Source organism: Diadema setosum, chromosome 9 (assembly GCF_964275005.1).
Source record: "Diadema setosum chromosome 9, eeDiaSeto1, whole genome shotgun sequence".
NCBI lineage: Eukaryota > Metazoa > Echinodermata > Echinoidea > Diadematoida > Diadematidae > Diadema > Diadema setosum.
This window is the reverse complement of record NC_092693.1, coordinates 16583312-16608178: the sequence shown is the minus strand read 5'-3', so window position 1 is coordinate 16608178 and position 24867 is coordinate 16583312. Positions and strand designations below refer to the sequence as shown.

Here is a 24867-nt window from a genome sequence, read left to right as displayed (position 1 = left end):
GAATTTTCTTTATAATTTCTTTATACTGTTGTACTCATATGACATCACGAGCCTTAGTAGTCTCCTCATCCAGCGGTTCCAACACAAAAATTTTAAAAATTCATAACTTTTGCATCGATTGTCCAATTTTCCTCAAACTTTCACTGATGTGTTCTACTAATATTGCTGCATTCTCTCAATCCTTATGTTTATGAAGGTGAACTTGTCCTTTAAGGGTATGTTATGGATAAGTCAATGTTTTGTAAGGTAATTGTTGGGTTATTTGACATGTTACAATCTATTTCCAAACTGCAGGCAGAATACCAATCTAGTTTCTTTTTGTGATATCCTACCTCAATTTGCGCTTCATTCCTCCAGACAGTTTGGTCGACATGGTCTTGGCTTTATCCTCCAGCTGCAGATCTTTCAACATTTGCTCGATTTCCTCATCGGCCTCACGCCCAAACTTTCCCTGGAAGATCATATGGTATACAGCAATGTCAAACACTTGACGACAAGCATACAGTTGCATGAGAACATTAACAATCACCAACTCATGCTCCCCAGAGCCCAAAGTACAAATCTAGCCGAGTTCCACACGAAATATTACATCTGTGTTCTGCTACATACATGTAGCTAGCTTTGACACGCAAAGTCCTAAGACTTTAGTGACTGAATTTTGCTAAGCAAAGTTACTTCTAAATTCTGTGATAGGAAACAAGGGAGACAGAAGAAATATGTGGTGAGGCAAAGTAGCATGTGTTAGTCAGAAAGAAACCTCAAGAAGTGTGCATGGTGATATGAAATACAAGAGCCATATTTTCTTTAACAGGGGAAATAATTGGGCAATATAAAATTTCTTCAAGAATTTTCAACTCTCACTTCATCACTCATTATAAAAAATTTAAATAATTTGTCTGATTTTTGATCATGCATCTCTTTTTTTTTTCAGCCAGAGCGAGGAAAATACAATGCCTCTAATCCAGACAGAATAGATTAGACCAAAAACTCGCAAATTTAAAAGAATTGGAAAATGTAATGAATCAAGCTGGAAAACATTTTGACAAATTTTGATTTGTACAAACACATTTGTCCAACCTATATATGATATGACTAACTTGTTTGTTATATACTCTAACCCGGATGCCAATTATTTGTTGGTGGTGTTGTTGTTGAAAAATTAAGAGAGAACATCTTGATCTGTATTTGTAGATATGGGGACCATAGACTAACTTTGAGTCGGATGAAGAACTTGAGATGCTCCCTGACAGTGAGGCGGTCAAAGAGGACGTTGTGCTGCGGACACAGCCCCAGGCTCTGGCGGACACCGTCCATGTCGTTCAGTATGCTGTGGCCGTTGACCACGGCTTTGCCGGACGTTGGCGGGAAGAGGCCGGTCAGGATGGACATGGTGGTGGTCTTGCCGGCGCCATTGTGGCCGAGGAGGGCCGTGATTTGACCCTTGAACATGGAGACGGAAAGGTTGTCCACAGCGAGTTTGCTGCCCACTGCACTCTGTGTGTGACACATGGAAAGTTGCATGAGTGACGTTAATATAGAAATATATCGGAAAAGTAGAAGTTGAAGTAGAAGCAGAAGTAGTAGTAGAAGTAATAGTCCTAGCAGTAGTAGCAGTTATCCAGTTTGCAAAACATTGAGGAAAATGATTGTAAAAAATAGTTTGATGAAAAGAAAGTGAATATAAAAAAGATAGCTATGAATACTTTAATATCTGCTAGTAAAAGCACATGGTGAATTTTGGGCATCGCTGTATTGGTCAAGCACAGGGCTCAGGAAAGTTTTTGTGGGTGATCACGACTAGCATTCGTTTGGAAGGTATGCACAACATTCAATTTTTCTGCTACAAAACTGGACTGTTGTTGGCAGTTATTCAGAAGACTACGGCAGAAAGTGAGAGTTAAATGGAGAAGCGCCAGCTTACCTTGTATATCTTTGTGAGATTGGAAATCGTTATACCGGCTTCCAGATTGGTGGGTTCGTTCTCGTGGTCTGAGTGCGCCGGGTTGGCCTGTCCAGCTTCCTGTGATGGCGAGGGAATAGAATAAGAGGTGTATGAATGAGGTGTATTTTCTTCTTGGTTTCGTTTTAGCTTTCCATCATGAGGTATTTGCCTTACAAGAATTCTTCCAGTATCAAGGTCTGTTTGAGAAGAAAACGTGTGATGTCAAAGGGTGTCATTATGATTAAAAGACAAGTTCATTTTTACATACATAAGGACTGATAGAATGCAGCAATCTTAGTAGAACATATCGGTGACAGTTTGAGGAATATCTGTTTGAAAGTTATAAATTGTTGAAGTTTCAATGCCGCCATTGCTGGATGAGAAGACTACTTGACAGCTTGTGATGTCATATGCGTAGAACGGTATAAAGAAAATATGAAGAAAATTTAACATATCTTCACTTTTCTCACATAATAAAAGAGCACTTGACTCGCCTCTTTCAGAAGGCAGGGAGTATAATACTACCCTTAACATAAGTCAGTAACGAATCGAGGGAATTTGTACTAATTTTCAAAAGATGAAATTTTGTGGAATTCTCTTTATATTTTCCTTGTATCGTTCTATGCATATGACATCATACACTATAGATGTGACTGCACAAACAATTTAAAAATGCATAGATTTTGAACAGACTGTCCGATTTTCCTCAAACTTTCAGTGATGTGTTCTGCTGATACTCCTGCATTCACTCAATCCACATGTACACTGGATATGAAGGTGAACTTAATTGTCCTCTTAGTCACAAGATAAAGTTATGGATGTTCTCCTTTGAAACAACGCAGTCTTCATCATCAGCTGTCAAATTGGATTGGGTCTTCATATGTGACCCTGCATCACAAAACCAACTAAAAGTTGCCAGACATGGATTTTTAGTTTAGGGCAGATTCTGAAAGAGCAGACTCTAAGCTTTAAAATGATGCATAACTCAGTTCAAATGGACTCTCCCATCTAAATATTGGAAAGAAAGCGCAAACTCTGGGAAAGTGTGAACTAAGAAAAGAGGCTCTGAGTACAGAGTCTATACAAGCGCTTAATCTTTACCAAACCATGCTAGCTGTGCGGTGAATGGGACAAAAAACAGGATTTAAACCACCAGAGAAACAACAATGAAGGGATTATCAGAAGCTAAAATGAAGCATGCTTTATCAACACATTCTGTTCATGATTAATGCTAACTTTCAAAACAGTAGCATTATCTTGTCGAAGGTTATTAGAGTTGAAAGTGAAGAGTGTGCAAGAAATGAAAAGGGGCCTCTTAGACATACCTGATCACACTTCTCTACAACAACAAAAAAAGGTAGTAAAAAAAAAAAAAAAAAAAAAAAAAAACCTGCTGAAAACACACTTTCCTGTTCATTTTATAATCCCAAACTTGGGAATAATGTTGAAGAAGAATAGCTCTTTCAGAAAGTTTGAAAAACTCAAAATTGACTTGGTTGATCCATTTCACCTTTTTTAAGTCCTCATGTAAAATCAGGGGGTGCCACTTTTTGTTGATTTTGTGATGCACGGTCACATATACTTACACCAACGTTCCTCTCTTCGTCTGGGTCGGCGCTGACAGAGGCGGAGGTGTGGCCACACCAGTAGGAGGGCTGGAAGGGGAAGTAGAATGGCCTGGGGATGCCGTAAGTGCCCGGGAAAACCGCCTCAATGTACCTGGCAGAAACCACAAGAGGAATGATGAGAGAAAAATTGACACATCATGAGCTCATACAAATCGTCACAACGTCTCATGTTGTTTGTCCTGTCTATGCCTTTTTTTTCCCTCCCGAGCATCTGTGTGCCTGTGTCTGCACTTCACTTACCTTCTTTTTCACTTTTTATTTGTACATTCAGTCTGTTGAGTGGCCTACACCTCTACGAGCTTGCCTTTTACATACCAATGGGCATCTCTTTATTGAAAGGTATTTATTGAATAACATCCCCTGCAGCCCGCAGGCTGAATTGCGGACATCTTACAAGGATCAGCTTGAATACATTCAAATATACAAACATACATTAAAAAAATACTGTACGAGCTGAAATTTTCGCGTACAGATATTTTCGCGAATTACTACTAGGAGGACATTTGCGCGTGTTGTTAATTTCGCGGTTGCGACGGTCTAAATGAACGTAACTATTTGCGCGTTGTTATTTTCGCGTGTTGTTATTTTCGCGGTTCAAAGGCGATTCGCGAAATTCGCGAAAATAAAACCACCGCGAAAATTTCAGCTCGTACAGTATTAACTATTGCACAATAGAGTTAACCTTTACCATTAACAAAACAAAAAAACAAATACATAAAGTACGATTACAATTATTAACACCTCTGTTCTTACTTTCATAAATAATCTCCGTTGTTTATTTTTTATTCATTTTTTAAAATCTCTATTGTTTATACTAATGACCTTAATGAACTTGAATCATGAAACACAAGATGCGTGGGCGTTATAACTTTCAGTAAGACATTGATTATATTCTTCTCTGTCAAAGAGATATTAAAAAAAAAAATCATAATCGTGTCAAAACACTAAAAAAACGTTCAGGCCTTACACATAATAAGGAAACAACAGCAAAAAATAATTATACAATGAATTTGGTATGTATGTTTATATATTGTTGTATTTACTTTGTTTGCTTGTGTTTTTTTTACTTGTACCAAAAACAAAAATGTGATATTTGAAATAAAATTTCAATTTCCATTTCATTTCTTTTTTTTTCAATTTGAATTTAACTGAATCATATATCTACGAATGATTTCATTATACTCATTCTGCATTGTCACTTTGTAGTTTAACATAGAGTATACACTTACCCAGATAGCAAGACAATATAATATGTACATCAGTTAAAGGCACTGTGAGTTGATCGAGCTTGATGTGTAAATGAAATCCCAGCTCGCAACTCACCATGTGAGGAGGAGATAGATGACCGTATCCAGGATGAGCATGCCGTAGACGGTCGCCATGCTAAATGTGCTGCCCTCTGTAGGGCTCTCCGTGAGAGTGGCAAATGTGATCCCTTCACCTTTGACCTCAAAGCGGCCCAGGACTCCCACGCCCTGACCCATGCAAGTGTTGGAGAGAAGGCATACCGCTGTTTTTGTGGTGCTGCACACACGAAAAAACAAACAAACAAACAAACACAAAACAAGAGATATCAATTACTGTCCTAATTTTTTTGTAAGTGTTACTTTTCATAATGCAAGTAAAACATATATCTCTCAATCAAATGAAAATGAATGCCAGCTTTCAAAATTATTATCTACTGAACACATAAACTTGATGATTTAATGTCATGATTATATTTTCATTTGCTGCCATTTTGTTGCAATACTATCTTGAGCTCCAAAGCACATCCACCGTCTCATACCTATGCATGACGGTAGTTTTTGTTGTTATTGTTATTTTTTTAAATCATAAGGTGATGAAATGTACGGCAACTGGTAAATCAGTCTTTTCAATTTTTAAGGTTTGAGTGTCCCTTCTGCAACCCTAAAAAATAGATTCCTTTCATAAGCTGGTATATCATAGAGGTAGATAATTCAGACCTTTCCTCACAATAATAAAACTTAAAATTTCTGTATGATGGAGGGGAAATAAATAGTATAGATTTTCAGTGAATCTATTTGGATCCCCCCCCCCCCAATTTTTTTTTTTCTGATCATGCAAAATTTTGTAATGCTTCCAAAAGGGATATATGACCTTTAAAACTTCCTCTATAGTGAAGATGTGGTCTTTACCAACTATGCACTGAAGGCAGAGTAATACAGGAGAGCCTCATTTAATATCAATAAGGACCAAAACACCACAACAATTATCATTCAAATTCATGAAATTCTTAAGTAGAGATGTTTTCACTGCAACTAATTGACAAATTGCCCTACATCGACATAAATCAGCACTGAATTGATCAGTGTTTTAGTAGTAGCCATGATAAAAAATCATGGGCGTACATACTCGAGAAGGATTTGAACCTACGACATCCTGATCACCGGACAGTCGTCATCTCCACTAGACCACCAAGCTTTCGCCAGACAGCAAGTGTTGATTCTAAACCTTATAGCATGCAGCGGGTACCGCGTGGTTATTCAAATTCATGAAATTCTTCCCTCGAGATGTTTTCACTGCAACTGATTGACAAATTGCTCTACATCAACATAAATAAGCACTGAATTGATCAGTGTTTTAGTAGTAGCCATGATAAAAAATCATGGGCGTACATACTCGAGCAGGATTTGAACCTATGACCTCCTGATCACCGGACAGGCGTCATCTCCACTAGACCACCGAGCTTTCGCAGTACCCGCTGCATGCTATAAGGATTAGAACCAACACTTGCTGTCGGGCGAAAGCTCGGTGGTCTAGTGGAGATGACACCTGTCCAGTGATCAGGAGGTCATAGGTTTGAATCCTGCTCGAGTATGTAAGCCCATGATTTTTTTATCATGGCTACTACTAAAACACTGATCAATTCAGTGCTTATTTACGTTGATGTAGGGCAATTTGTCGATCAGTTGCAACAATTATCATGTTATGCCAGGTTTCTCTATATATTAGGGTACAATAATAAAAAGATATAGATTGGGACCTGAAAAGTCATCTTGATATAAGAGGGTCTTGTTATATCCAACCTCTTCATATTGAAGTTGCATTGTATTGTGACTCTGAAACAAAGATACAGCATTCAGATGATTATGTAGCTATGATGCAATCATCACTGAGGTTACTTAATGATGGGAAACCAATGACGAGAGGTGACCTTTGCATACAGGTTTTTGCTGATGGAAGTTAGCATATCAGGGCAATTACCCCCTGGCTAAATACTGGTTAGTGATAAGATTAGAGTAAAGACTAGTGTCATGGTTAGGTTTTGGGTCAAAATTTGGGTTAGGGTTTTAGGATTAGGTTCAGGATTAGGATAAAAGGGTTAGGGTCAGGGGAAGGGACGGGGGTAATTGCCCAGGGGGGTAATTGCCCTAGACCCAAAATAAGTTAATGTGTGCTCACCTGGAGGAGGTGTCATAGTTGAGGAAGAACATGGGCAAGTAGCTGATGAACCACAGCACCATGCCGAAGATGAGACCCAGACGGGCGCGGGAGAAGAAGCAGGAGACGAGGAAACTCCACGAGATGGTCGCAATCATCCACAGCAGGAGGTAAATGAACAGCACGCCGGTGTTTGTGTTGGGAAAGATGCTTCCAACCTACCGATGTCAAGGCAATATAAGATGCAGGAAAAACAAACATTTGGTGGCGTAAGTGTCGTGACCTCTAGGAGAAGATGGTGGTAATCAACAGCACAAGCATCATTTCTGTGAAACATCAACAATAATAAGGCTGCATCACTATCGAACATGACAGTCAGGAGGAACTGAAAAACCAGCTTTATTTCTCGAGCACTATGTGTGTGATTTCCTTCTCTCCGGAAGCTTGTCCTCCACGTGGGTTACCTCAAATGAATTTATGAATACATTAATTTGCATGTATGCATATTTACAACAGTAAGACTCAGCTGTAAGGGCAACCATCATCTCCACATATTCAGAAAAAAAGGGGAAATCACATTTCTAGCCTAAAAATCCAAATCAAGAATACCAAACCTGCCTCCCACATCTGTCTTCATATCACATACAAATTTCAAATACACAGGCAAAGCGCACTGCAGTGATTTCTACATTGTACTTGGATGAGTAGTCATGTCAGTGCTTAGTTTTGTCTGGTTACCGTGGCAACCCACCTGCAGTATGACCAGGATGAGGATCATCGGGATGAGGAGGTAGATGAAGTACTTGGTGAACCAAGCCAGCCAGTGCATCCAGTTGGCTAGACCCATCATGCGCATGCTCTCCTTCAGACGGCACTCCTTCTCAAGGGTGATCTCCTAGATTGTCAAAAAGTCAAAAAAGACGGCAAAAACTCTAACTTTGAGTGACAAAGTTATATTCCTTCGGTGTCTGAATGTGGTAAAAACATTTCTACGCTCCACACAAATGTTTGGGTTTTTTTGCTAATCATCTGAATCATCTCCTTCACCACTACCATTAACATTACAGTTATCATCATCGACCAAAGTTTCTGTGCCCTCACCACTATACACCAATTATGACACGTCATCACTCTGTTCTATGACCAGTTTTTTATTTGAAGAATAGGTGGACTCAACTTCTCATACAAATACATTTTCCTCACCCGAGTGATGGAGCCGGCGGAGTATATGAAGCTGAGAAAGAGTAGGAGGGGCATCATGGCCTCGATGGTGCTGATGAAGGGGTCCCTGGTATAGGCCGGATACGGGAATTGCTGCAGCTGTAGGAGAAAGAGCACAATTGAATACCAAACCCTTTTTAGACTATTAAATATTCCTTTGATTCCATCATTTCATTGCATTCTTCTAATTTCATTCAACACAATGGCAAACATCACATACAGTTGAACCTCTCGTATCCGGACAAGTCGGGACCGGGGCTCATCCGGATAAGGGATTTGGCCGGATACGGGAGACTCAATGCTTTATACATGTACAATACATACACAATCAATGTACTGATGTAGCCCATTGTAGTACCAGGGCCCCGTTGCAAGAAAGTTGCAATCAATTGCAAATAATTGCTAATTTTGAAACAACCATTGGCTCAGGGTCTGCCCTATTAAGAAGACATGCATGCAACAATGATTTTGATTGGCCAGTGACAATCAGTGGCAAGTTGCGTTTAAACACAAAGTTTCTAGCAACGGGGCCCAGATGTAGTAATGTGTATACTGCAACCTTTTCACTGTTACACTCAGTAACAGACCCCAAAATAGAGGTGTATGTTAATGTTGGAAGTAATATGTAATTCATGTGTGTTTATGTAGGAGTTCTCAAGGAGTTGGGAATCCCCCTTTCCTCCCGTAATTATAAAAAAAAAAAAAAAAAAAAAAAGAATCACGGCGAGATTGCGTCCGTATGATAGAGAGATCCGGATAAAGGGAGGCCGGATAAGAGAGGTTCAACTGTACTCAAGTCACATTTCATTCTGCTCCATAAGAATTGGCAATCTGAGTCTTGACTTTGAAGTGTAAAAAAAGAAGACTGAAAACTGAAGATTCAATTAATTTATGCACATATGTAAAACCAGAAATGTTGGCGTGCATTTAGATTTTGCAAATTTTGCGAGAGCCGAGATTCGCGAAATTAACATGCATGCAGAAGTTCTTGTCTACACAATATGCACTGAATGCCAGTGGCAATTTGGGAAAATTTCATGTCCCAAAAAATGCTGTCGGCTCCAATTCATGAAAATTTCATGCTGCGAAACTATTTTACTTTACAGTACATTTACGCACAGGACATGTGATTTTTTTCTTCTTCTTTCATAATCCTAGTATTTTGAGTGTAAAGTAATGTACTACAGGGAACTTGAAACATTGCTTACCAAAAAAAAAAAAAAAAAAAAAAGGACATGGCATGAGCTTGAATCTAGGAATGATAAATCAAGCACTGGACATGACTGTCTGTGACATATCACCTTTATGCAAATAGTCATTTTGATTAGCCATTAGAATAATGCTGTCATTATCATGAGCACATGTATTATCAAAAAAGAATTGGCAGCAGTAATGGCAGTAATTACTAGTATTGTTATTACTGTATCATTATCATCACTGTTACTATGGCAACTATCATCAGTCGATCTGCTTGTGTAAGTGGATGTGTGGCAGGGCTATGGCACCTAGGGGACAAAGCTTCCTACCTGGACTTGCGTCGCTATGGATGAGGCCAGGAGAACCTTGGAGGGGTCGTATCTCTGTGTTTGGCCGATGACAATGGCTGCATCAATACTCTTTTGCAGCAGAAGAAACCGATTCTTGTAATTGCTGGATGAAATTTACAAAAAAAAACAGGTTTACTTAAGAAATCATTAAGAAACAGAATATAGAATTTCCAAAAAGAAAGGTGAACTTGCCACTCATTTTCAAAAAAGGAGGTTTGAAATTTAAATTGAAACTGCATAATTAACTTACAGGGTATTTTTGTCACATTTGACATGTAATATTTTTTTCTGTATTGATTTTGTTACGCTGCATCTTTTTTCCTTCATTTTGAGATTCTGTAATTCACTTGATGTTTATTCTTTGCTGTAAATGGCCTTTATTCTTTACCAATTAATATACACTAAATGTAAAAAAAACAAAACAACAGCAACATGTAGATTATGCAGCAGATTACAAAGGGGGATTTTGTGAGTCGTAGGAACTACAATCAACACAGTGAAGGCTTATGTCATTAACGTAAGATTAATCCAAAAGATGATTTATGTTCAAGATTAATTCATCAATTAACTGACTTGAAACCAACTGCTGGTTGTTGTTGTTTTGTTTTTTGGGGGGGAGGAGGAATTGTAAACCTATTAAAAAGTTATTCTTATAAGAAAGATAAAGCACAACAGTGGATCTTTGATCAAAATCAGATCATACAACTGTGAAGATTCTCCAATGATTTCAACACTTTTTGAACAGTCAATAGGAATATAAAAATGAGTGGGTTGATGATGTCACTGCCTGACAGCTTTATCATAAAGTTTGAACACAACATCTTGAAATTTCCAGATTTATTTTTTTTTTCCCCAAAGCAATTATTTCCCAGTCTCAAATCCTCCCAAAAAATAACTGATTATCATTTCAAAGTTAGTCAGCCAGGGGTTACATCATGTTTGACACTTTTCACAGCAGAATAATTCTAAATTTGCCGGTTACTGTTTTGAAAATTTTTGAGGTGATGCTATCATCGATTTACTCAGATGCATATTCATATCAACTGTTCCACAACCATTTTGCAAAAATGACAGAAACTTCACAATTTCATGACCTCTGTAATTCTTAACTGATTTTGATCAGAATTTTTGCTATTGTGCTCATTAAAATTTTACACTTTCTTTTCAGACTAACTTTCTCCTGGTGTGAAACTCCCCCTCACCAACATTTGATTTAAAAACTCTCTTTTCCAAAAATAATTTCAGGTGACCTCCGACACAAAATACCTGGCTGACTGCAAGAATCAATCGGCAACATTCCCACAAACATACACACATGCACGTGCACTGCCATCAACGAATGCTTTTCAAACTATACCAGCACATGACTTACTAGATATCTGATGGCCCTCTTGAAAGGAAGGGAAAGACGTTGAAGTTGGTGTACCAGCTGTCAAAATCGGCAAGACTGTGCGGCAAGCGGATGGAATACTTCAGCACAGTCGGTATCTCTGTTGCATCTTTGGCAATGTCAAATGCAATCGCTGTGTGTCACGTGAATGAACATTAGTAGAAAAAAACAAAAACATAATGTCAGACAATACACTTTGATATCCTATGAAGGAATTCATGTGTTTGAAATTTGATCAATTTGAAATTTGGAAAAACTAATTCTCAAATTTTACTACGCTTGCACAAATTACATATCAGACATTTCACATTGTGAGAAGTTCTATGCAAATGTAGATTAGACATTAAAGCTAGATATTATTCACTGATATAGTAAATTCATTTGGACATTTATGGGGTCGGAAACTCCTGTGCAATACAGAAACTATGCAGTATTCCGTGGTCATGTGGCATGTTTGGTTACTATCACAAACACGATACGATAATATATTCTTTGTATTTGCAAAGAAGCTATCCAGAATATTCAGACTTATATGAATACTGAAACAATTTGCAGTGCAATAACAATACGTTGTAGAATCTCAAGTGATTAAAAATGACACAAATGTCTATCTTGGCACAAACATTAAAGGGAAGGTAAACCCAAAGAGCAATGTGGATTGAGTGAAAACAGCAACATTAGTAGAACACATCAGTGAAAGTTTGAAGAAAATCAGACAATCGATGCAAAAGTTATGAGTTTTTAAAGTTTTGGTATTGGAACCGATGGATGAGGAGACTACAAGAGGTTATGACGTATGAGTGGACAAAAATATCAAGAAAATATAAAGGAAATTCCACAAATATTCCTTTTCCATGAAAATTACAAATTCCATCATCTTGATACCAACATATGTTAAGGGTAGCAATATTCCTTCTGTTTTCTGAAAGCAGTTAGTCAAGTGCTCTTTCATAATGCTAGAAAAATGAATTTTTGTTGAATTTTGTTGAATTTGTCAGATTTTCCTCAAACTTTCACTAATGTGTTGTGCTAATGTTGCTGCTTTCACTCAATCCACATTGCTCTTTGGGTTTACGTCCCCTTTAATACCAATATTTGTACAAACATGAACTTCAATGCTGATGGTGAACCCTAACTCCAATGGATATATCAATACTGAAATATGAGCCGTAACTCTTCCTTCAGTAGTATCTCATATACTGACAAGAAAGGTCAGCATACCAAATTCAATACAAATAGCTATCAATGGCAATATCAATGCCAATCATATACCTATATCAATGTACCCATTACCAAGAAAAATACCAGCATCAATCCAATGCCAACAGTCATCCAATACCAACACCAATATCAATACTAACACAAATACCAACACCTACTCCAATACCTATCCAATATTATACAACACCTATTTAGAATGTAGCTATCCGATTGGTCGATTGCCAATCACGTGACTATTTAGTGAAAAGTTTCATCACACGCTCTGGCTGTCAACCGTGCAATTTTGTTTGAGCAAAAAATGGATAGCGCATGGCTGATGTCACCCATTTCCACTGACTCCCGTGTTAAACTCAAGATTGACTCAAAGCTTTTGTTCCCTCGCACAGCTCTGATGTCACAATAAACAAACATTTGCTGCGTGCACTCAACAAGCACATACTTTTTTTACTCATTTTTGTAAACAACTTCGTTTCATATACGTACGCACACGGTGACTGCAACTGTGCGGCTACTCTTTCATGGAAAATAGTTGCCATTTCTGTGCTAATTTCAAGAATCTGTGTGGACCACATCTGTTGACGTTCAATGTGTTGTATAAAACAAATAGTGTATGGTCTTTACTCGTGCAATGGAACAAGATTTCGCACTCGGTGAAAGATAGAGGCGCTCTATTCAACGACGCGAAACATGCAAAATCTTGTACCATTGCACTCGTGACCATTCACTATTTGTATACTATCCAATACTATCCAATACTATACAATACCAATACCAACACCAAAACAAATACCAAACACTAATACCAAAACCAATACCAATTGATACCAATACCAACACAAATAGCCCAATAGCAAAATCAATAGCAATTCCAAACCAATGCATAATCCAAGCAAAACAAATATCAGAAACAAATACATGTACATGTACCTATACAGTGTACCAACATCAATGCCAACACTAATTCCATACCAATACCCATATACATTTGTAGATACGTATTAATACCAATAAAACACACAGCCTACCTGCATAGTATTCATCATCTCCTTCAGACACAATGCTGGCCATCTCGCTCTCGGAGGAAAAGCTGGATGTGGAGATGGGCAGGTTTGTCGCCATGGAGATAGCATCCATGATACCAGCAGCTGAAAAGAAATTGGATAATAATGACTGTCGTTCATGAATGCATGCATTAAGACGATGTGAGGTTCAGTGCACCTATAATATGTATAGATCTAGACATAAGTCTCGTCACTTTAAATGGCAGTTGTAAAATGAGTATATACGTTTGTACTTGAAATGCTGATATTGTGATTTCTAATGTGGATGTTATGTACGACAGCTCAATGTGTTCTATTTAATTTGGAGGTATTTATATGTCATTGCAATGTATTTTAGCCTTCGGGCTATGACTTTGCAAGTTTTTAACCAAATAAACCATTCATTCTTTCATTCATTCACATGTTTGCATATATGGCAGTTGATCAGACATTTTCACAAGTTGTTGAATTTCTGCAACAACAACAAACAATTTGAGCAGGGCTGGGGTCTGATAGCAAGCAGCACTCAGCTTCAGGCATGAGCATACAACATCTTATATGCCAGTGCCAGACTAGACTTGATATGGCCAGTGTCGCTTTCATGCAGGACAACGGTTTTATTTCCACTTTTGTCAATATTTTTGCAAATCATGAACCTATTCATGAAATTAAAAAAAAAAAAAAAATGAAACCACTACACAGACATTTCAGCATTCATAGTACATAGAGTGCACATTTTCCACTCTTTCTGAATGCTAAAAGTACAGTCTTATAACTTAAGAAGAGTCAGCAGTTTGATAAAAAGGAAGAGAAACTTTCACTTCCCACTGAATGCAGGAAAGAATGAGAAAGAGAGTGATTAGAAAACAAAAAATAACAACAACAAAAAACAAAGCCACCCTATAATGTATACAGTATGTCACAACTACACTTTGTAATCAACCATGAAATAATTTCATAATATTAATTGTAGAGCAGCACAGTATGGATTATTCATGTAGGTCCATCCCAAAACCCAGCAAATATGACTTGTATTAATTGTTGTAAGAATACTTCATTTACAAAAATAAAACAAACAAACACTCGAAACAACAAAAATGAGGACTCAAAAGAAAAACTACAGTATGTACTGTGTAAAGGTTGTAAAACAGTGCACAATCATACAGTATATGTCCCCCAAAAAAAATACAATCGGATCTCCGCATTAATAACTTAAAACGTGATTAAACTGTCTGAATGCTATTTCAGGGTTGGAAAACATAACATGTTACCTGTATTTTGCAGAAACCTCCATTCAATTTGGTTAAGTGGTCACAGAGAAATTTGGATTGTTGTAAAGCATGTCATGGGTCTGTTTCGTCCAATGTTAGCACGTGGATGCAATTGGAACTGCATATTAATGGGTGAACACAATAGACAGAACTTGGAGGGAAGGGATTCCTGATATGCTCTACAAAGATTTTCATTTCTCTTTGACCACCGAAGCAAATCGGATGTGGTTTTCTGTAAGACGTGGGGAATAAGTTACAGTTCCTTACCCTTAAATTATATTTGGATTGCTTCACTGTTTTTAAAGTTAGTATTGCAGAGGGTCCCATTGTAAATCTTTTTTTTTTCCTCTCTTTTCTTTTCTTTTCTTAGCATACGGTACAGTGTAGAAAACTGAAAACATAAACCTTTATCTACCGTACCGGTACATGGAAGATTTGTTTTCACATGTTCAGGGAAACTATTCAGTTTTCAGAGTACACAGTTGTAACTTCAGCAGTGGGGATTACACCATTTGATTCAAAATGTACTGCATCAAGCTTTCCACTTCAACCACAACTGAATCACACTATAAAATGTTCCTTCTATGTTCATGGCCCAGTTTCCTAAAACTTGTTCTCAGTAACAATTTATGATAGTTGTTATAAGCTACCAAAATCCTTAGCATCTGATTGGCTGAGAGCAAATTTGCAATAGAAATGTGGCAAAAGTTTTATGAAATGGGACATAGGTCTGCGAAAAGTGATTATAAAGAACCATCATTTTCAGAGGCAAGTTACATGACATTTATAAACAAAGGCTTTAAAAAAGGAACAGTTGAACTACGTAAAATCCCCACATGTCAATCTATCTAATGTGCAAATAGCTGTGTTGGAGTATTAAATCTCCATCTCAGTTACAACTGTATTTCTGACATATGCCAACAGACAGGCTTTTCTGACAAAGTGCATCATGTACTTTGGAGTAATGTACTTGATCAGTATCTATCTAGATGTTCTAAAGGAGTGATCAACATTCTAAAGAAAAAAAATAATAATGACATTATCAATCCTTGTCTGATCGAACTGCATGCATAACCATGTTGATTATAACACATATATTCACTCTAGAAATTACCAAATAAAATATTATGCATGAAAACAAAAAATGGAAACGGACTAGGAAGATATATAAAAAAAATAGTATACTGATACATGCAAGTAATCTCAAGTGATGGGTTTCAAAGGAGAAAACCTCTAATGCACAAAATGTCTGCCGAGATACCCCACTGTGGTTGGCAAATACAGGTTGCCATGGCGACACAGAGACACAAAATCATTTCAGAAATGCGTCAGACTGAACCACCCAGCAAAAGCAAACACAGGAGCTTACACTGGGTAAGCACAGCTTTCCTGCGACTGAAGTTCCTTCATTACTTATGAATTCCCTGCATCATGCAAGCACTAAAATTCAGTAAGCAATTATAGGGTCCTGTTTGTTCTTGGGAATCATCAGTAACTTCTTGTGAATATTTTCCTTTCATGACTAAAGATTACAAAAGAAGTCACAGGAAGATCTCTGAATAAAACAAACAAACAGACAAACACATAAAAACATACAAATACATTTTTTGTTTGTTTCATGTTTGTAATGCCTATTATATGTATCCTATATTCTTTACCTGGTTGAATAAATAATAATAATAATAATAAATGTGAAGGTGTACAATGTATGTGTGTGTGTGTGTGCGTCTGTGATTGCCATCAACCGCGGACCACTCCATCAAAAACTACCTTCTAACCGCGGACGTACGTGCTATGGGGGACCGTCCACGGTTGAGATAACGATTCAGTCGTATCAAATTTACGACAATAGAGAGGGTGTGTGAAAATTGGATTGATCAGAGATTCGTCCGCGGTTTCATGTAAAAGGGCAACTTGGTGGGTACGATTTGTGTAAGCAACATCGACCTGTGTATCACTGATGTTTCACAGCGCCCCCTCATGACGGCGCGGCTGCTGGAAACGTACGCGTACGTACGCCTGGCAAAGGCTGGCCTAGCTGCTAGCATACGGGGGTTTACGGCCGGCCCCGGCCACCACGATGCGCTGCAATTTTGCGCATGCAAAGCAGGCATAGCCACTATTGACAAATCCGAGGGCCGCCCAAACCACGGCACGAGACCGGCTAAAAGAAGGAACAGGGGGAACAGAAGTAGGGAGTGGAATCTACTCGAGATGCAACAAAGTAAGTGAGGCATATTATTTTATGGTAGCACAAATAACTGCAGTATCACATTTTGAGGGCTAGTTTTTATAATTATTCATTGTATTCATTTGTGTGCAAGCCACGAGTGCAGTGGCAATGCCAGTATGGATATTGGTCTAGGTGTCTCCGCGCTCTTTGCACGGCATGCCCGCGCTGACCGGCCTCTTTAGTTTTAGCCTTTATATCTCCGGGTTTGCCAAGCAAAATAGATCTGTAACGTTAGTATTCTATAGACTTCTAGTCTTTAGGTCTGGTCTCTAGATAAATATACTTGAACGACATGGTAACTTCCAGTGGTAACTACCATGGTAGTTACCACTACCATTACTTAGAACTACAACAGAAGAGGAAGATTGGATGTGAAGTGTGTGGGTTTTTTACCTGTAGGCCTAACTGAGGACTCTCTGATCTTTTTTTTTTTTTTTTTTTTTATACTGCTAGAGTAGGTGAGGGTAATTTCGGCCGCCTTGGCAAACTTTGGATCATATCTTCGCTCACACAATCTGATCTAATAATTATACTGAGTAGGTCCAGGGTAGTAGCACTAGCGTTACGTTAGCAGTCACCCGCCATACATCCTTCATAAGTGCCTCGTAGTACTTTAAGACTCAAGTCTAACAATGCATAACGTTAGTTTTATCGTAGATAGCTAGTACAAGAAACCTGGCTGCATAGATTTGGTGTCGGGACATAAAGTCTCTATTTCCTAATCACTTTAAAAACTGAGAATTTGGAAGTCGAGTGTGATTTTGCACTTCCTTACGTGTGCAAATAAGGAGACATGTCACATAGGCCTATTGTGAATAGATCTAACGTTATACGTGTAGAAAGTTCTAGTTGTGTATGTACACTGTCCTCATTTTCTGTCATTGTCATATTCTTTAACTTAATTAAGTTGGGGTTAAGCCACTTTGTTTTTGTTTGTTTGTTTCTTTGCTTGTGTTTTTGTAAACTAGACCCGAGGATACTATTACTATAGTACACATACAGAAGTTGTAGGCCTACCTACACTCCCTACAGTAGCTGGTATGCACTTCCTTAGAGTTACAATAACCATTGTGCAAGTAACCATCCCCTACCTAAAGTGGCAGAGATGTGAGATTCAACCCTGCCACTAGGGTGACAGGGCCGGGAGTTTTATGGCCCCCACATGAGGAGTAATTTCTGTAAGTTTTACATTTAAATGATAATAAAAACGAATAGTAGCCCTGAAAATAGTCTATAGTATTCACAACGGCAGAAGAAAGGGAACGATGGCCATGGCCTTAGATTTGAGTGTAGATGTGGATACCAAGCAAGTAATTGTATAATTATAATCTTCTAGTTCTAGCAGCACTTCACATACCGTACATATTTCTGCACAATTTATTGTTCACTCTACTTTGTATGTAAATTATGATTGGCCCTTGAGGGCCCGTGGCCCGTTGCATAAAAGTTACTATACTAACTTTGCCATCCAGTGGTAACTTCATCTATGGAAATCTTGATTTCAGTTGGCTGTTGAGTATTGTTGCCATGGTAGTTACCACTGGATGGCAAAGTTACCATAATTATAACTTTTATGCAACGGTACGTCCCTGGTCTCCCAAAGTGCCATTACAGTATGCATACCACTCTGCAGTGCGCTGATCTTCAACTATGAAGGATGCACTTCTACAGAAGAAGAAGATTGGATGTGAAGTGTGTGTGTAATTTTTTTTTTTTTACATGTAACCGAGGACTCTCCTCTATTGCTTGTGTACATTACTAGTATGCCTAAGTGCACATCATATGGATACCAAGCAAGTAAATAGTAATCTAAAAGTACATTGAATGGGAAGTGTGTTTATTCGATCAATTGGGCAAAGAAAATTTCCATTTTTGGACAATAACATTTGGAGTTTATATCCAAAACAACTATTATTATTATTATTATTATTTGCCTGGTTTATCCAAACTACTTACAACCTGACATACCGTTCACATGAAATAAAGACAGTCCTCCATCAAATGCGCGCAGGGTATCCATACTACAGATTTCAACTGGTAAAAATGTAAGTGTTCTAGGGGAAATAAAGAGGATAGCTGTTTCTCTCCTTGATTCTACTATTTATCAAAGAGGCTCTTGGTTCATAGACCTATTTTTGGCTTATACTAAAACATTAGGTTTGAGTGCATGTGGATACCATGCGAGCAAATCACAATCTGCATTGTTACATTGAATGGGAAGTATGCTTATTTGCCTAGTTTATCCAAATTATAAATGTACTCTATCAAGCCTGAGTTGAGTACACATGCATAAGAGAACAGTCCTCGATTACAAAATTTGTAATCAAACATGCATGGTACAATGTATATATCCTACAGATTCCATTAACTTGTAGTACATGGAAGTGTTCAAGGGGGGGGGGGATAACCATCTCGATCTCTCATGGTTTTAACTTTTCAGCAAAGAAACTCTTGGTTTGTACATGCAGAACTATTTTTTGGCATGGACCAGAACATTAGTTTTGAGTGTATAATGGATCAAGCAAGTGTATAGTATATAATCTTGGTAGATTGGATGTGAATTGTGAGCTTTTGACTAAGGACTGTCCTCTATTGCATGTGTACATTAGGTTTGAGTGTACAAGCCAGTGGATACCATGCAAGCAAATTATAATCCAAGTACATTGAACGGGAAGTGTGTTAATTTGCCTAGTCTATGATTCTTAAATTACTCAAACCTAATTTACACAGTCATTACAGAACAGTCCTTAATTATAGATGTAAATAATCAAACATGCATTACATGTCCATAGTACAGATTCCAACTGGTAATGTACTTTGTAAGTTTTCAAGGAGAAAAAAAAAAGAGGATATATGTAAGTGTCTCTCTCCTGGATTCTACGTTTTATCAAAGGAGCTCGTGGGGTAATAGAAAGGGAGATCAATACTTTTCGTGCATGCAAATGAAACAAAATTTTAGAGTGAGTCATGGCCTAGATGGGAATCTCGTATAACCTCACTCTCAAATGATAGTATTCAAAGTTGGCTGCCCTGTATTGGGTTTTCTGGCCACTGGAATTAATCCAAGATGCCATAGATATTACTTTGTTGTTCCAAGTTACTTGTGTATTTTCTATGATAGCAAAGAAAAAGTCAGCCACATAGCGTAGATGCAAAATGGCAAATAGATTACATGTGAAACAAAGTGATGGGTGATGTTATCAAGATTTAAATATGGAAACTGAATGGAAAACTGCCCTTCATCAATGGAAGTAAACACAAGTCACTGATTTCCATTTTTTGGTAGTAACTATATTCTGATAAAAATGCAGGGCATGCATACTCAGGTTGGTCATAGTAGAAATATGAAATAAGATTAAATATGTTATGATGGTAGATATTTGGGGAATATTGTTCCCTTGACAATCTGGATCAGTATTTGAATAATTTCAACTGATTTTACTTCAATAATTATGCAAAATACCCATAAACATGATTCTCCACACAATAAACGAATGTGGGACAAAGTGTCCCATGTACTACGTAATTGTCCCATATGTAACATGTTATATCTGTCTTAAATCAGAACCTGTAATAACAGTTTTTTGCCTCATGACTTGAAACTTGAGTTTTGTGACTTTTATCATGCTGACTTAGAAGTTACAGACTGTATAGAATGAACTACTTTCAGAGAGTTTTGAGGTTGAAAAAATGTTCATAATAACAAAGTTTTTCCTGGTCCCATATGTAACGGCACATATTTTCTCTTCTAAAATCTGTAGTTGTCAAGGTCATTTTCTCCATTTTTTACATGATTCTTCTCCTAGATATCAGTCAACATGATAAAGTCCAATATGATCAAAGGCCATTAACACTATTTTTCAGGTCATAAAAGTCTCTGAGTGTCCCATACGTAATATGTGCATTATCTTAGACTTGCCCTAATCCTTGCAATGGTAGCATATGAACCTTTTGAGTTTATTTAATATCTTCTTTTGGTAATGATCTCTACTAAAAATTTATTACATATGTGTCAAAAAAGTAATTTTTATTGTTTGTAAATTTGTGTATTTTGTGGTTTTCATATATGTGCATGCTTCTGGCCACCAGGACATTTTTTTTTTCCAGTTTCTTACTGTGCATGTTTCAGAACTCATCTTGGTCAATTTGTTTCCACAGCTTCATTCACCATATCCTGTGCTGACAGCACCCCTCCCACCTCCCATTCATCATTAAGTTCTTCTAATATAAACTCTGCCATTGCCCCTCCTCCTACTCCTAATTCTGAAATTTCTTCCACATCGCTTTCTCCATCTTTGCCTTCTCTCTCATTGTGTTCAACCCATCCACTTCCTCCCGTTTCTCCTTCTCCTTCTCTCACTTCCTTCCATTCTATCCTGCCTTGCACTCCTTCTTCTTCTTTCTCTGCATTCCCTTCTCCCCCTCCTGCTTGTTCCTTTATTTCTCATCCACCCTTGATTTCAGCTCCTTCCCATCACTCAAATCCTATTCCTACCACTGTTCCCAGTTCTCTTCCTGCTTCTTTCCATTCTGTGTTGTATTTCTTTCTTGTTTTACTTCTCCTCTTGCTTTTCCTTTTCATTCTCCTTCTCATTCTTGTTTATGTTTTGAATAACTAATCGTCATACTGCAGTTGTTGTTTTTTTTTATGTTCCCTTTATGGAGGTGGGGGGGGGGGATGTGATCATGGGACTAATCTCCATGGGCTCTGTTGGTAAGTACATTTTGTACATCAACTCATTACCTTGATTTTTATTTGCAGTTATGTGATCAGCTGCATAGCAGACTACCTATCAATTTTGTCAAGATTTTTCCTCTTTCTTTCTTTTCCTTTTTATTCTTTCCAACTATTTTTTGTTCGCGGATTATCACTATAATGCGATGCTCCCTGTGCTTGTAACTTGGCCATCGTATATGTGCCAGGACCAGTTTTCTCATGTATTAGTTTTTTGTAGTTCGGATCACGTGCAGCCTGTAGGTGCCATTCTATCTTTTTTTCAAAGCCTTATATTGGCAATAAATTCATTACCAAAAATCATATCAAAAGCAAATTTGGTACACATAAACTTCCACATCATGGTCACGTCCTGAATGTGTAACTGTCTTGTCGCATCTTGGTCTGTCCATGTTACACGCGTTCACCATGAAGTCTAGAAATGGTACAAAACACAATTTTCAATAGAATTTTACAGCTATTATTATCTTCTCTCAAAAAAATGAGCCATTCAATCGAAAAACAGCAAAGTTCCAATGAGTACCGGTATTCATAATTTGACCATCATAATTATGTTAGTACATACTATTCTGTCCTGCTTTACATGTGTTCACCCATTTTTTTTTTTTTTTCATCTTGGCATAGATTTTAATGGATTGCTTGATTGGAGCAATTTGGGGGCACAATTTTCTCTCATTGAAGTGTTCTAGATTATATTCAGGGAAAATGCACATGGGAAACAGAAAATAAAGAGACATCTCTGAAAAGTACCCATTTACTGTGGAAATGCCCATTTATTATATTTATATCAAAATAATATAGGGGATGTAATGAAAAGCTAATGGAGAGAGCACGTAAAAATATTATTACACCCTTGACAGTGGTAATTTACTGTTCCATCTGAATTATCATGCATTAGGTCGCTAGTACACCGTTTGTGAGCAAGCGAAGCGCGCGAACACTTGACAAAATTAAAGTAGCAAATCCAAAAGAAGTAGTATAGTGTACACAAAGTGTACACAAGTGTACACTTTGTTGTAGCTCTCACTATTAACTCTTTATGTGCCATGGTGGAAAACCCCCGTGTGCCACGTTATTCTGAGACAGGAAGGTACAGTGTAGTCATGCTTTGAGAAGGAATTCTGTTTTCCCAATGTGTATAAATTCTACAGATTTCTGTTAAGATGGGCATAATAGCAGCCAAAGTTAAAGAGGAATGCCAAGCTTTGTTTCGATATAAATTATATGACGAATCTATTTTCAATTTTCTTTTAAATGACCACTTGCTACATTACTGTAAAGGCATGACTTTTGCACGTAAAACCGTGACAGTAACTTAGAATGTACGAGCAAATCTAGTTGGGAACACGGCTTGATAGTCAATCACCACATAGAATGCAAGCCGTATGAGAAACAAAAGCACGAGATATACGCTTTCATTGTGCCACGGGATTAGAAGTGATCGCTTCGCCGATTTATCAATCGGTTTTGGTGGCTTTGTTTGTTGAGCAGAATATGCGAAGTTGGCACGCCGTTGACTGAGTCGAACGTGCGAACGTGGCATGTAAAGAGTTAATTAATTGTATCCAATATAGGTATATATCCATATATCGTTATTGGTATCCATATACGCTCAAACCTAATGTCCTGGCCGCCCATGCCAAAAATAGGTGTATAAACCAAGAGCTTCTTTGTGAAAAAGTAGATTCCAGGAGAGAGACAGTTATTTTTTTCCTCTTCCTTGGACACTTACCTTTACAGTGTATTACAGTTGGAATCTGTAGTATGGATATACCATGGATGTTTGATAATTTACATGATGAAACTGAGGAGTGCTCTCTATTGCATAGCATGTATACATCAGGTTTGATTTTAAAAGTTGGAAAAACTAGGCTAATAAACACACTTTCCTTTATGCTTACAATGTAGATTACAATTTGCCTGCATAGTATTCATGCACTCAAACCTTACGTGTATGTACACAAGCAATAGAGGACAGTCCTCAGTTACATGAAAAAAAAATCACACTTCACATCTAATCTACTCTTTGTACATAGATTATGTACAATACACTTGCTTTGTATCCATTGTATACACTCAACCCTAATGTTCTGCTCCACTTTAATATTCCAAAAATACCGTAGATCTATGCATGAGACCTTCAATGATAGAAACATATAGAATCCAACAGAGAGAGACAGATATTTTTTTTTGTTTTCCCCTTCAAAACTTGTGTATTAACAGTTGGAATCTGTAGTATGGCTATACCATGCATGTTTAATTATTTACATGTAATTGAGGAATGTTCTCTACTGCATGTGTAAATCAGATTTGAGCAATTTGGATAAACCAGGCAAACAAACACATTTCCCATTCAATGTGCTTAGATTACAATTTTCTTGTTTGGCATCCACTCATATACACTCAAATGTAACACAAGAAATAGAGGACGGTCCTCAGTGACATGTAAAAAAATCACACTTCACATCCAATATACACTTGTACCTGGATTAATATGTACAATACACTTGCTTGGTATCAACAATCATTTAACCGAATGTTCTAGTCCATGCAAGGAGGTTCTTGGTCCATGCCAAATACAATGTAGGAAAACCAAGAGCTTTTTTTATAAAAAGTAGAATCCAGGAGAGAGATGGTTATCTTTTTTTTTTCCTTACAGACACTTACACCAAATTACCAGTTGGATTCGTACAATTGTACATGTAGCGTGGATATACCATTCATGTTTGATTATTTACATGAATCGAGGAATGTTCTCTTTTGCATGTATACACATGTACATCAGGTTTGAGTAATTTGGCTAAACGAGGCAAATAAACACTTCCCATTCAATGCACTTTGATTTATAATTTGCTTGCTTGGTATCCACATACACTCAAACCTAATGTGCACGAGCAAATAGAGGACAGTCCTCGGTTACATGTAAAAACTCACACTTCACAACCTATCTATCAAGATTATGTACAATACAATATACTTATTTGGTATTCATACACTCAAACCTAATGTTCTGGTCCATGCAAAAAAAAAAAAAAAAAAAAAAAAGATCTATGCACCAAGAGCTTCTATGGTAAAAATGTATCCAAGAGAGAGAGAGAGAGACAGAGACAGACAGTTATCTTTTTGTTATCCCCTTCAACACTTACGTGTACTGGAGTATTACCAGTTGGAATCTGTAGCATGGATAAGGATATGTATGCATTACTATGCATGTTTTATTATTAACATGTAATTGAG

The 24867-nt window shown here is 37.5% G+C and overlaps 2 protein-coding genes across 2 annotated transcripts in view; both read right to left on the bottom strand.

The window, feature by feature from the left end:
* LOC140232515 (phospholipid-transporting ATPase ABCA3-like) overlaps positions 1–9837 on the bottom strand; it is a 36963-nt gene extending 27126 nt beyond the window's left edge. Inside the window, exons 1-9 of the mRNA XM_072312610.1 lie at positions 9720–9837; positions 8176–8292; positions 7724–7867; positions 6994–7190; positions 4894–5094; positions 3513–3661; positions 1922–2016; positions 1213–1494; positions 333–451 (exon numbers count right to left, since the gene is read on the bottom strand). Of these exons, the coding sequence (XP_072168711.1) occupies positions 333–451; positions 1213–1494; positions 1922–2016; positions 3513–3661; positions 4894–5094; positions 6994–7190; positions 7724–7867; positions 8176–8232 (1244 nt within the window). The 5' untranslated portion in view covers positions 8233–8292; positions 9720–9837. The remainder of the gene's footprint in view (positions 1–332; positions 452–1212; positions 1495–1921; positions 2017–3512; positions 3662–4893; positions 5095–6993; positions 7191–7723; positions 7868–8175; positions 8293–9719) is intronic.
* LOC140232892 (uncharacterized) overlaps positions 9699–24867 on the bottom strand; it is a 70757-nt gene continuing 55588 nt past the window's right edge. The window contains exons 5-7 of the mRNA XM_072313004.1: positions 13377–13496; positions 11113–11263; positions 9699–9843 (exon numbers count right to left, since the gene is read on the bottom strand). Coding sequence (XP_072169105.1) covers positions 9699–9843; positions 11113–11263; positions 13377–13496 — 416 coding nt within the window. The remainder of the gene's footprint in view (positions 9844–11112; positions 11264–13376; positions 13497–24867) is intronic.